At 39.5% G+C, this 14,498-nt stretch overlaps 1 protein-coding gene across 1 annotated transcript in view; it reads right to left on the reverse strand.

The window, feature by feature from the left end:
* Positions 1–1,760: 1,760 nt before the first annotated feature.
* Positions 1,761–14,498, reverse strand: part of LOC108704234 — a 14,409-nt gene continuing 1,671 nt past the window's right edge. Inside the window, exons 2-6 of the mRNA XM_041578789.1 lie at positions 11,598–11,759; positions 10,115–10,226; positions 7,218–9,352; positions 3,031–3,308; positions 1,761–2,542 (exon numbers count right to left, since the gene is read on the reverse strand). Of these exons, the coding sequence (XP_041434723.1) occupies positions 2,470–2,542; positions 3,031–3,308; positions 7,218–9,352; positions 10,115–10,226; positions 11,598–11,759 (2,760 nt within the window). The 3' untranslated portion in view covers positions 1,761–2,469. The remainder of the gene's footprint in view (positions 2,543–3,030; positions 3,309–7,217; positions 9,353–10,114; positions 10,227–11,597; positions 11,760–14,498) is intronic.

The following is a 14,498-nucleotide window of genomic DNA, read 5'->3' on the forward strand; positions in this document are numbered from 1 at the left end:
TTTTTCTTTCCTATATTGTTAATTAAACACGGTCACATGACAAACTGGGTCCTTGTTTCCAAACTGCAGAGATCTGCCAATTACCAAGAATTCACGGAATTTTTCTACTTCTAATAATTCTAACAATCCTGTTTCCAGCTCATTGATATTTCGACCATTTTTCCTAAAATATTTTGATTTTAGCACGGCCAGACAAATCCTGATGTTTCCAATCTGACATTTTGTAAATGTTCCACAAAAAATGAAATAAATGCTATTTGATGAAATTTAAATTCCAATATTGACAGCAATTTGACTTCCAAAATATCTTAATCTATAAATTCTTAACACATCATAAATAAAAGGGGATGAAAGATGAAAAAACTGTTTATATGACATCTACACTGTTAAATTAAATAGACATCGAAGTTGAAAATTGACAGAAAAAAGACAAATCCAGTGATTTTTCTTACTTCACTTATTAAGTTTTTATCAACAAAGATTTTGATAAAATTGTTTCCTGTTATTTTCAAATTGCAGCAAAGTCAGAAAAGATCGATTTTTTTGCAGTTAAAGAACCTTTTGGCAAAGTCAGAAAATATTTATTTATTTTTGGCAGCTTTCCGTCATTATTTTAAGTTGCTGCAATTAAATAAATGCTCTTTCTTATTCTAATGAAATTGAAATTCAAAACATTGACAGTGGTTTTATTTTCCAAATGACGTCAAGTCAAACTTCTCACACACTGTGTAAATAAATCGGAATTCCGACTTCCACACTCCATACGTAGGGTCTCTACAGCCAATAACAACATTGGCTGTAGAAATTGGGAAATTGTGAAACTTTTTTCCTTGAATTTTTTGTTATGGATTCAGTTCATAAATTGAGGTCTGTTACACATGATAAACATTTCATTTCAGCCCCAAGGAAATTAATTAATTGACATTTTAAAGATAATTTTAATGTTAAAGTTTAAAGGGATACTGTCATGGGAAAAAAAAATTTTTTCAAAAGGAATCAGTTAATAGTGCTGCTCCAGCAGAATTCTGCACTGAAATCCATTTCTCAAAAGAGCAAACAGATTTTTTTATATTCAATTTTGAAATCTGACATGGGGCTAGACATTTTGTCAATTTCCCAGCTGTCCCTGGTTATGTGACTTGTGCCTGCACTTTAGGAGAGAATGCTTTCTGGCAGGCTGCTGTTTTTCCTTCTCAGTGTAACTGAATGTGTCTCAGTGGGACCTGGATTTTACTATTGAGTGTTGTTCTTAGATCTACCAGGCAGCTGTTATCTTGTGTTAGGGAGCTGCTATCTAGTTACCTTCCCATTGTTCTGTTGTTTGGCTGCTGGGGGGGAAAAGGGAGGGGGGGGTGATATCACTCCAACTTGCAGTACAGCAGTAAAGAGTGATTGAAGTTTATCAGAGCACAAGTCACATGACTTGGGGCAGCTGGGAAATTGACAATATGTCTAGCCCCATGTCAGATTTTAAAATTGAATATAAAAAAATCTGTTTGCTCTTTTGAGAAATGGATTTCAGTGCAGAATTCTGCTTGGGCAGCACTATTAACTGATTCATTTTGAAAAAAACAATTTTTTCCCATGACAGTATCCCTTTAAGGATACAGGTTGGTAGCATTTGGCCATTTTTTTCACAGATTTGAAATTATTCCAGATTTTTTTGCTTCTGCAGTTTGGTATTTAAATTAAATTATCTGTCCAAGGCCACTTACCCCAGTAACCAGACAAAACTAAAGATGAATCGGTGTAAACCGTAGTAGAGAAAGAATTTTTAATTCTTATAGATTATTAGATATCTAATATCGACAAGAATTCAAATGAAAATTTTCTTTATATAGAAACAACATTTTTTTATAGCGATTAATATTAGCTAACAATGCTGTCATTGATATTGTTTCATTTATTCTTCTCTGTATGGTGCTGTTCTTACTGTGGATAATTTCTTGTTTGGTGGCATCTCATGAAGGAAGGAATCACTTTAGTGAATAATCCGAATCTTTAGAGTCAGATTTCCAAGTCATCTGCCATGGAGTAGATCAAACTCAGTTCATCGGCTGCGTCCAAAGAGATAAATACAGGGGATCAAATATTCCATGGTTGGATCAATTGGAAACAATCAGAAACAAAGGTCAACCAATAAGAAATATAGGGAGAATGTCATCAACGTATTGCTCCAACCTGATATCTTCTTTACAAAAAAATGATAATGAGAAATCTTCCAAGGCCTAAACCATGAGTGCAGTGGAGAACTGATCACCTTTCTCTGGGAATGACCCAACCCATACAAGAACTGTTGACCAAGGAAGATTGTTCTGCCCTTCTTCATAGTGGTTCCTTTGTGTTGTTGGGGAATTATCCTAAAAAGAGACAGTTGTAAACACTAAGGACAGGTTGAAAGTAACTCCTTTTAAGGGACCAATTAGTTCCACATTCAGTGGAATCAACGTCTCTTCTTCTAATGCCAAGTCATTTGTTGGGTTTCTTCTTCTGTAGGCGATTCTGAAGTTCTTGCATCATCTGGGGATGTGGGACCCCAAATCTATTGGCAATAAAAATGCTGTTATAATATAAATATATATATATATAGATATATCTGTTCCAAATGAGGCATGCACTCACAGGTCTTATCCAAGGTGAAAAAATGGTGTTTATTCAGCAAAAAACTGCTGTTTTCACCTTGGATAAGACCTGTGAGTTCATGTCTCATTTGGGACAGTTATCTTATTGTTTGCATTTTGCACCCAGGCACACACAATCTTTTTATGTGCCGTGCCGGCTTCAAGCAAGTTTTCGAGTATATATAAATAATAGATACATGGTGTGGGTGAATTTTTCAAATGGGAATAGTTAATAGTAAGTCATAGATGGGAATCCATCAGTGATACAGCAAATGTTGGTAACTCAAAGGGGTCAATGATTGACATTTAGTAGTGGATGTTCTCTTTCTATTATTATTAGTAACACAGGGGCATTGGAATAGTCAAGCTTACCCAGCATGCTTTAGTGCTCCCCATTAATCTGACTTACCCGGGAAGCCTTGGTAACCCTTTCTTTGGCTTCACGGCTAGTCCCTCTGTGGGAGTCTGGTCTTCTTCATGGACCTCAGCAGGAGGTAGTGCAGGTTTTGGATGCAAAGGGGCAATGCTTGGAAGTTTCACTGGGAACATTGGCCTGGCAATGAGTAGAGGTTGCTCAACAGTCTCAGGGCCATGAAGAGTCTGCTTTGGTCGCTTGCGAATTGAGGTTTTCCTACGTAAAATTACTCTGCTTTTCTGCGCACTCAGGTCCAATGTGCTATGGGGAAACTATTCAAGAATACACAGATTTTTATAAAGGGTTAAAATGTACTAATATATTTTGCTGAAGGCTATGTAAAGCAAAAAAGAAGAAATATATATATATATATAAATTGTATATATATATATATATATATATATATATATATATATATATTTATATATATATATATATATATATATATATATATATATATATATTACAATATAGTTATACAGGTCAGGGATCTTATGTATTATAAGGGATAATATACCCCCTGCTGTAAATGATAAGGATATTAGAAGTCACTGAGGGGTTCTTCTGTGACCATATAAAGGCACAAGGCTGCAGGCTGAGTTATACAGGGAACTCTGAGTATCACTCATGTATTATAAGGGATAATGTACCCCCTACTGTAAATGATAAGGATATTAGAAGTCACTGAGGGGTTGTTCTGTGACCATATAAAGGCACAAGGCTGCAGGCTGAGTTATACAGGGAACTCTGAGTATCACTCATGTATTATAAGGAATAATGTACCCCCTACTGTAAATGATAAGGATATTAGAAGTCACTGAGGGGTTGTTCTGTGACCATATAAAGACACAAGGCTGCAGGCTGAGTTATACAGGGAACTCTGAGTATCACTCATGTATTATAAGGGTTAATGTACCCCCTACTGTAAATGATAAGGATATTAGAAGTCACTGAGGGGTTGTTCTGTGACCATATAAAGACACAAGGCTGCAGGCTGAGTTATACAGGGAACTCTGAGTATCACTCATGTATTATAAGGGTTAATGTACCCCCTACTGTAAATGATAAGGATATTAGAAGTCACTGAGGGGTTGTTCTGTGACCATATAAAGACACAAGGCTGCAGGCTGAGTTATACAGGGAACTCTGAGTATCACTCATGTATTATAAGGGATAATGTACCCCCTACTGTAAATGATAAGGATATTAGAAGTCACTGAGGGGTTGTTCTGTGACCATATAAAGGCACAAGGCTGCAGGCTGAGTTATACAGGGAACTCTGAGTATCACTCATGTATTATAAGGTAATGTACCCCCTACTGTAAATGATAAGGATATTAGAAGTCACTGAGGGGTTGTTCTGTGACCATATAAAGGCACAAGGCTGCAGGCTGAGTTATAGAGGGAACTCTGAGTATCACTCATGTATTATAAGGCATAATGTACCCCCTACTGTAAATGATAAGGATATTAGAAGTCACTGAGGGGTTGTTCTGTGACCATATAAAGGCACAAGGCTGCAGGCTGAGTTATACAGGGAACTCTGAGTATCACTCATGTATTATAAGGGATAATGTACCCCCTACTGTAAATGATAAGGATATTAGAAGTCACTGAGGAGTTGTTCTGTGACCATATAAAGACACAAGGCTGCAGGCTGAGTTATAGAGGGAACTCTGAGTATCACTCATGTATTATAAGGGATAATGTACCCCCTACTGTAAATGATAAGGATATTAGAAGTCACTGAGGGGTTCTTCTGTGACCATATAAAGGCACAAGGCTGCAGGCTGAGTTATACAGGGAACTCTGAGTATCACTCATGTATTATAAGGGATAATGTACCCCCTACTGTAAATGATAAGGATATTAGAAGTCACTGAGGGGTTGTTCTGTGACCATATAAAGGCACAAGGCTGCAGGCTGAGTTATACAGGGAACTCTGAGTATCACTCATGTATTATAAGGGATAATGTACCCCCTACTGTAAATGATAAGGATATTAGAAGTCACTGAGGGGTTGTTCTGTGACCATATAAAGGCACAAGGCTGCAGGCTGAGTTATACAGGGAACTCTGAGTATCACTCATGTATTATAAGGTAATGTACCCCCTACTGTAAATGATAAGGATATTAGAAGTCACTGAGGGGTTGTTCTGTGACCATATAAAGGCACAAGGCTGCAGGCTGAGTTATAGAGGGAACTCTGAGTATCACTCATGTATTATAAGGCATAATGTACCCCCTACTGTAAATGATAAGGATATTAGAAGTCACTGAGGGGTTGTTCTGTGACCATATAAAGGCACAAGGCTGCAGGCTGAGTTATACAGGGAACTCTGAGTATCACTCATGTATTATAAGGGATAATGTACCCCCTACTGTAAATGATAAGGATATTAGAAGTCACTGAGGAGTTGTTCTGTGACCATATAAAGACACAAGGCTGCAGGCTGAGTTATAGAGGGAACTCTGAGTATCACTCATGTATTATAAGGCATAATGTACCCCCTACTGTAAATGATAAGGATATTAGAAGTCACTGAGGGGTTGTTCTGTGACCATATAAAGGCACAAGGCTGCAGGCTGAGTTATACAGGGAACTCTGAGTATCACTCATGTATTATAAGGGATAATGTACCCCCTACTGTAAATGATAAGGATATTAGAAGTCACTGAGGGGTTGTTCTGTGACCATATAAAGGCACAAGGCTGCAGGCTGAGTTATACAGGGAACTCTGAGTATCACTCATGTATTATAAGGGATAATGTACCCCCTACTGTAAATGATAAGGATATTAGAAGTCACTGAGGAGTTGTTCTGTGACCATATAAAGACACAAGGCTGCAGGCTGAGTTATACAGGGAACTCTGAGTATCACTCATGTATTATAAGGGATAATGTACCCCCTACTGTAAATGATAAGGATATTAGAAGTCACTGAGGGGTTGTTCTGTGACCATATAAAGGCACAAGGCTGCAGGCTGAGTTATAGAGGGAACTCTGAGTATCACTCATGTATTATAAGGCATAATGTACCCCCTACTGTAAATGATAAGGATATTAGAAGTCACTGAGGGGTTGTTCTGTGACCATATAAAGGCACAAGGCTGCAGGCTGAGTTATACAGGGAACTCTGAGTATCACTCATGTATTATAAGGGATAATGTACCCCCTACTGTAAATGATAAGGATATTAGAAGTCACTGAGGGGTTGTTCTGTGACCATATAAAGGCACAAGGCTGCAGGCTGAGTTATACAGGGAACTCTGAGTATCACTCATGTATTATAAGGGATAATGTACCCCCTACTGTAAATGATAAGGATATTAGAAGTCACTGAGGGGTTGTTCTGTGACCATATAAAGGCACAAGGCTGCAGGCTGAGTTATACAGGGAACTCTGAGTATCACTCATGTATTATAAGGGATAATGTACCCCCTACTGTAAATGATAAGGATATTAGAAGTCACTGAGGGGTTGTTCTGTGACCATATAAAGACACAAGGCTGCAGGCTGAGTTATAGAGGGAACTCTGAGTATCACTCATGTATTATAAGGCATAATGTACCCCCTACTGTAAATGATAAGGATATTAGAAGTCACTGAGGGGTTGTTCTGTGACCATATAAAGGCACAAGGCTGCAGGCTGAGTTATACAGGGAACTCTGAGTATCACTCATGTATTATAAGGGATAATGTACCCCCTACTGTAAATGATAAGGATATTAGAAGTCACTGAGGGGTTGTTCTGTGACCATATAAAGGCACAAGGCTGCAGGCTGAGTTATTCGCACGGCTCTTGCTTATTATATAGAGAATAAAGTACCCCCTATTGTAAAATATAAGGATATTATAAGTCACCGAGGAGTTTCATGACCGTATAAAAGTACGAGGCCGAAGGCGGAGTCCTTTTATACAGGTCATGGGACTCCGAGGTGACTTCTAATATCCTCATATTTTACAATAGGGGTACTTTATTTATTATAATACACTAGTTTAGTGAGTCATGTGACAGAAATGACATCACTACTTACCGTTTATAACTGATGACATCACTAGTCACCATTTATAAGGATATAATTTACAAGATATCCATGGCTTTTGTGTATTATACAGTATATTTATACTGTATATATATAATTATGCAATCTCTCGAAACAATAAATCAGTCTCTTACCAATGTGCCCTCAACTTGATCGCTGAGTGTCTCCTTTGTCTTCGCTTCTCCATCCTCAGCCTCTGACAAAAGGTCAGATTTAGTTCCAGGGGGCTTTTCAGTAGCTGTTTCCAGATTCTCTCCTTCCTGATCTGCGGCTGTATGTACATTATCATTAACACAACTGGCATTCTCCTCTACTGAAGATTTAATTTCTGAGGAGCTCTTGTCTTCTGAACTACCATGATCTCTTGTGATAACAATGTTAACCTCAGGAGAGGCACCAAAATTTCCCAGAATGTCAGAATCTTCTGTTACTCTGACTTCTGTTAAATGACTGGTTGGACTGGTTGGTTCAATCGGCTTTAAATCTTGTATAAATCCAGTTTTAGGTATGAGATCACTTACGTCCACCTGTTCTACTGGTGCATCTTGATCTTCTATATAGGAGGAGTGTGTTTGCTCTGTTGTACTAGTTTCCATGACAAGTTCTATTAATTCATGGGACTGGTCCACTGCAAATTCCCCAGTAATCCCCTTTACATCTTCCATTGTGTGACTCTGAGTAATGTCTGAATGAACATTTGATACCAAATAAAGTTCTTTCTCTGATTTATGGTCATCTGATTCAATAACATTTCTTTCTATATGGGAAGTTTGCTCAATTTGATCATCAATCCTTTCTTTTTCATTATCAATAACAAGAGCTGAAGTGAGAAGTAGCTCCTCTGATAGGTCCTTGAGAAGTTCAACCGGTATCACCATGGACTTTGTTTCTTCTAAGTTATCACTGGCCTGAAGGTTCTCTTCACCTTGTATCTCATAGTCTTTTTCAATGACTTTTGGTTGATCTTCTGAAAGTGATTGATCTATCTCTCCAGAAATATTTTCCTCTGAAACAAATTGTTGTGACTGGCCTGTTGTGGTAATAAATTGGATTTCTTCCAAAGTAGAGTGCTTTACATGAGTTTGCTTACAATCCTCTGCTAGATACGTTTGAGGAACATTTGGTAGTAGATCTAATAACATATTGAGTTCTTTCTGTGATTCAAAGAGATCTGTTAAATTCTCTGCTGGTATGATAATGTTTTTCTTTTCTACTGGTGGTTGCTCATTAATGTTTTGTGTATCAACTTGGGAACTAGTTTGAGATAGATATACTGATGTGTAAATGAAATTATCTTTTGAAATCCCAATAGATACCATTGCTTCTAGGTCATCAATGGTATTCATGGTCTCTTCCTCTTGTGTTTTGCTTTCGTTGACCTCTGCTGGTTCATCAGTAGGTAAGTTCTTCTCTTCTAAAACATTTTCCCCTTCAACAAGCTGTTGTGATTGTTCTGATGTGCTAAAAGATTCTTCTAAAGTGGCCTGACCTTCATTAATAGTGTTGGATAACATATCCAGATTGTTTTGGATCTTTTCTTTTTGAGACAATTGTGAATCTGGGTTTATTTGTGAAGTCCACACTGAGGTTACGAGCTGTTCTTTCATATCTCCCTCTGGATCATTTTGAAAGGTTACCTTTGTTAATTTGGTTTCTTTTTTTATATAGTCATGGCTAAGGTCTTCCTTATTCATCTGAGTGTCTGAGCTCTCTATTATAGCATGGGTAACAAGGATGGATAAATGATCCTTTGGCTCAACAGCTGACAGAATGTCCACCTCAGATAATTCTGCATCTTGCTTGTAGTCCTCCTCCAGAGGTACTTCTTCTCTGTGTGCTGTTACTGCAGAATCTTCTAGTGATCCCCCATTTACATTCAATGACATGGTTTCCAGCTCATTTATTTCAAAATCTAAACTTTCTAAATCTTCACAATTCAATTCAGGTTTATTGGAAATTTTTGCAGGAGGAGTTGGATCCTTGCTAAGTTCTTCATTGTTGGTAGATTTGTGTTGCTGCCATTTGTCATTTGACAAAAACTCCACTTTTTTCTCCTTGTGTTGATAGTGTTTTGAGAAAGCGATGCGTTTGCTTGACTTTTCTGCTTGAAATTGATCATATTTGATTGCCATGGGCTCTCCGTAAATTCTCAATTCTTCATTGGGAAGATGAAGATCTCTGATTGTTCCTTCATCATATGCTTCATACTCCAAGTACCTCTTTGCTCTTTTTTGAAGCTCAGTTTCCACATTTAGATCTTTTGCGACTACTGTAATACAGAAAAGCCCAAACATAAATGGATTTAAGAAGACTCATATATTTAGCAAGTTGGCCATGATTAGGGTTGTTACCTTTCCCCACTGCTAACTCCGGGCGAGGTGAATACATCACGAGGGTGGGCCACTCATTTTGAGGAGCTATGACATGGTGATTGCCGATTGGCTGATCACCATATTAATCTCAGAGAATCTTGACTTGTTCTCCTAATTATGAAAACTGGGAACGTCTGGTTCAAACCTGGACGGGTGGCCACACAAGCCATGATTTCTCCACTAAATAGTTTATATTTTATCCCCTGGATGTTTTGAGAATAACTGATATAAACATACTCAATCTACGGTTATTTCTGCTGTCTATCTTCCAAAATGTTTCTCTTGCTGATTATCTTGTAGGGTAACTTTTTGAGACCTATTCTGATGCTGGATTATAGATTATACATACGAGGGCTCAGTTATTTGTGCAAGTGCTGTGAGCAAAGTGAGCACAATCGCTGTGTTTTCAATCCCACAATGCAGCATTTCTCCCAGAATCCCGTTGTGGTTGCAAGAGGGTGTTGTACTCACATAGGGACCCTGCAGCTTTTAATGCCCTGACACAAGAAAGAACTAATAATAGTAACTGTAAAAAGTCAAATTGAAATGAATGAATTAAAAAGAAGATCAGTTGCAGTTAATGTCTGTTATAATAATAATAATAGTATAATACTATCATAATAAATATAATTATTAATAATAATAAGCCCCATCCTAACCTGCATGTGACATGTCTGCCTGTCCAGTGTCAGTGGCAGGAGAGCAGTTCCCTTTCTCTGGATCTGATGTAAAAACTGTGTTGTCTTCATGGGGTGTGAGGTGTTCAGTCTCCTAAAAGCAGAGAGTCCCAGTTGCACATTATTAAGGGTGACGAGACACAGAGCTACTAGTGGCAACTACTTGTTGTGGCTACAAAATGCCAAAAAATACCCTGCCACAGACAATACTGAGAACTGACTCTGCTAAACACATGTAATGTCTGATCTAAGCCAATTATCACTATTAATAAAAGAGTCAGAGAACCAAGTTACTTTATACTGGAAGAGGGAGTGTTATTAGTAATGAAATAGAGAAAGTACAGAAAAGAGCGACTAAGCTGATAAAGGGAATGGAAGGGATCAGTTATGGGGAAAGACAAGTTGGGATTGTTACACTGGAGAAGAGACAGTTAAGGGGGATATGATCACTATATATAAATATATAAGGGGATATGATCAATATATATAAATATATAAGGGGATATGATCACTATATATAAATATATAAGGGGATATAATCACTATTTATAAATATATTAGGGGATATGATCACTATATATAAATATATAAGGGGGATATGATCACTATATATAAATATATAAGAGGATATGATCACTATATATAAATATATTAGGGGATATGATCACTATATATAAATATTTAAGGGGATATGATCACTATATATAAATATATAAGGGGATATGATCACTATATATAAATATATAAGGGGATATGATCACTATATATAAATATTTAAGGGGATATGATCACTATATATAAATATATAAGGGGGGTATGATCACTATATATAAATATATAAGGGGATATGATCACTATATATAAATATATAAGGGGATATGATCACTATATATAAATATATAAGGGGATATGATCACTATATATAAATATATAAGGGGATATGATCACTATATATAAATATATAAGGGGGTATGATCACTATATATAAATATATAAGGGGATATGATCACTATATATAAATAAATAAGGGGACATGATCACTATATATAAATATATAAGGGGATATGATCACTATATATAAATATATAAGGGGATATGATCACTATATATAAATATATAAGGGGATATGATCACTATATATAAATATATAAGGGGATATGATCACTATATATAAATATGTAAGGGAGATATGATCACTATATATAAATATATAAGGGGAAATGATGACTATATATAAATATATAAGGGGATATGATCACTATATATAAATATATAAGGGGATATGATCACTATATATAAATATATAAGGGGATATGATCACTATATATAAATATATAAGGGGATATGATAACTATATATAAATATATAAGGGGGATATGATCACTATATATAAATATATAAGGGGATATGATCACTATATATAAATATATAATTGATACAATGTAGCAGTAGTCACTTCCTGCACCTCAGTTCCTTTGTCGTTGCCTCGTTGCCCAGGAGTTGGGGTCTCGAGGGGGTGTGTCGGCTGTGATGGGGAGGTGCCAAGGGCCGCGTGGGCATTTCTTTCATGCTGACAATTAGGTGGGGGGGCTCCAAAAATCTGTGCAGTTACAGTGCCCAGGTAATTCTGTAGGAGAGAGTATGGGGCTCATTATCTCCTATGTACTAAACACTTGCACCCAGGAAGGGCCCGATGGGTGGGGAGCACCTGGTTCTGTATCCCCTCTATTCCTCTACTGACTGTACCCCCTCTATTCCTCTACTGACTGTACCCCCTGTATCTCCTCTATTCCTCTACTGACTGTACCCCCTGTATCCCCTCTATTCCTCTACTGACTGTACCCCCTGTATCCCCTCTATTCCTCTACTGACTGTACCCCCTGTATCCCCTCTATTCCTCTACTGACTGTACCCCCTCTATTCCTCTACTGACTGTACCCCCTGTATCCCCTCTATTCCTCTGCTGACTGTACCCCCTGTATCCCTTCTATTCCTCTACTGACTGTACCCCCTGTATCTCCTCTATTCCTCTACTGACTGTACCCCTGTATCCCCTCTCTTTCCTCTACTGACTGTACCCCCTGTATCCCCTCTATTCCTCTACTGACTGTACCCCCTGTATCCCCTCTATTCCTCTGCTGACTGTACCCCCTGTATCCCTTCTATTCCTCTACTGACTGTACCCCCTGTATCCCCTCTATTCCTCTGCTGACTGTACCCCCTGTATCCCTTCTATTCCTCTACTGACTGTACCCCCTGTATCTCCTCTATTCCTCTACTGACTGTACCCCCTGTATCCCCTCTATTCCTCTACTGACTGTACCCCCTGTATCCCCTCTATTCCTCTACTGACTGTACCCCCTGTATCCCCTCTATTCCTCTACTGACTGTACCCCCTCTATTCCTCTACTGACTGTACCCTCTGTATCCCCTCTATTCCTCTACTGACTGTACCCTCTGTATCCCCTCTCTTTCCTCTACTGACTGTACCCCCTGTACCCCTCTATTCCTCTACTGACTGTACCCCCTGTATCCCCTCTATTCCTCTGCTGACTGTACCCCCTGTATCCCTTCTATTCCTCTACTGACTGTACCCCCTGTATCTCCTCTATTCCTCTACTGACTGTACCCCTGTATCCCCTCTCTTTCCTCTACTGACTGTACCCCCTGTATCCCCTCTATTCCTCTACTGACTGTACCCCCTGTATCCCCTCTATTCCTCTGCTGACTGTACCCCCTGTATCCCTTCTATTCCTCTACTGACTGTACCCCCTGTATCTCCTCTATTCCTCTACTGACTGTACCCCCTGTATCCCCTCTATTTCTCTACTGACTGTACCCTCTGTATCCCCTCTATTCCTCTACTGACTGTACCCCCTCTATTCCTCTACTGACTGTACCCTCTGTATCCCCTCTATTCCTCTACTGACTGTACCCCCTGTATCCCCTCTATTCCTCTGCTGACTGTACCCCCTGTATCCCCTCTATTCCTCTGCTGACTGTACCCTCTGTATCCCCTCTATTCCTCTACTGACTGTACCCTCTGTATCCCCTCTCTTTCCTCTACTGACTGTACCCCCTGTATCCCATCTATTCCTCTGCTGACTGTACCCCCTGTATCCCTTCTATTCCTCTACTGACTGTACCCCCTGTATCCCCTCTATTCCTCTACTGACTGTACCCCCTGTATCCCCTCTCTTTCCTCTACTGACTGTACCCCCCGTATCCCCTCTCTTTCCTCTACTGACTGTACCCCCTGTATCCCCTCTATTCCTCTGCTGACTGTACCCCCTGTATCCCTTCTATTCCTCTACTGACTGTACCCCCTGTATCCCCTCTATTCCTCTGCTGACTGTACCCCCTGTATCCCTTCTATTCCTCTACTGACTGTACCCCCTGTATCTCCTCTATTCCTCTACTGACTGTACCCCCTGTATCCCCTCTATTCCTCTACTGACTGTACCCCCTGTATCCCCTCTATTCCTCTACTGACTGTACCCCCTGTATCCCCTCTATTCCTCTACTGACTGTACCCCCTCTATTCCTCTACTGACTGTACCCTCTGTATCCCCTCTATTCCTCTACTGACTGTACCCTCTGTATCCCCTCTCTTTCCTCTACTGACTGTACCCCCTGTACCCCCTCTATTCCTCTACTGACTGTACCCCCTGTATCCCCTCTATTCCTCTGCTGACTGTACCCCCTGTATCCCTTCTATTCCTCTACTGACTGTACCCCCTGTATCTCCTCTATTCCTCTACTGACTGTACCCCTGTATCCCCTCTCTTTCCTCTACTGACTGTACCCCCTGTATCCCCTCTATTCCTCTACTGACTGTACCCCCTGTATCCCCTCTATTCCTCTGCTGACTGTACCCCCTGTATCCCTTCTATTCCTCTACTGACTGTACCCCCTGTATCTCCTCTATTCCTCTACTGACTGTACCCCCTGTATCCCCTCTATTTCTCTACTGACTGTACCCTCTGTATCCCCTCTATTCCTCTACTGACTGTACCCCCTCTATTCCTCTACTGACTGTACCCTCTGTATCCCCTCTATTCCTCTACTGACTGTACCCCCTGTATCCCCTCTATTCCTCTGCTGACTGTACCCCCTGTATCCCCTCTATTCCTCTGCTGACTGTACCCTCTGTATCCCCTCTATTCCTCTACTGACTGTACCCTCTGTATCCCCTCTCTTTCCTCTACTGACTGTACCCCCTGTATCCCATCTATTCCTCTGCTGACTGTACCCCCTGTATCCCTTCTATTCCTCTACTGACTGTACCCCCTGTATCCCCTCTATTCCTCTACTGACTGTACCCCCTGTATCCCCTCTCTTTCCTCTACTGACTGTACCCCCCGTA

The sequence above is a fragment of the Xenopus laevis genome, chromosome 9_10S, assembly GCF_017654675.1.
Source record: "Xenopus laevis strain J_2021 chromosome 9_10S, Xenopus_laevis_v10.1, whole genome shotgun sequence".
Lineage (NCBI taxonomy): Eukaryota > Metazoa > Chordata > Amphibia > Anura > Pipidae > Xenopus > Xenopus laevis.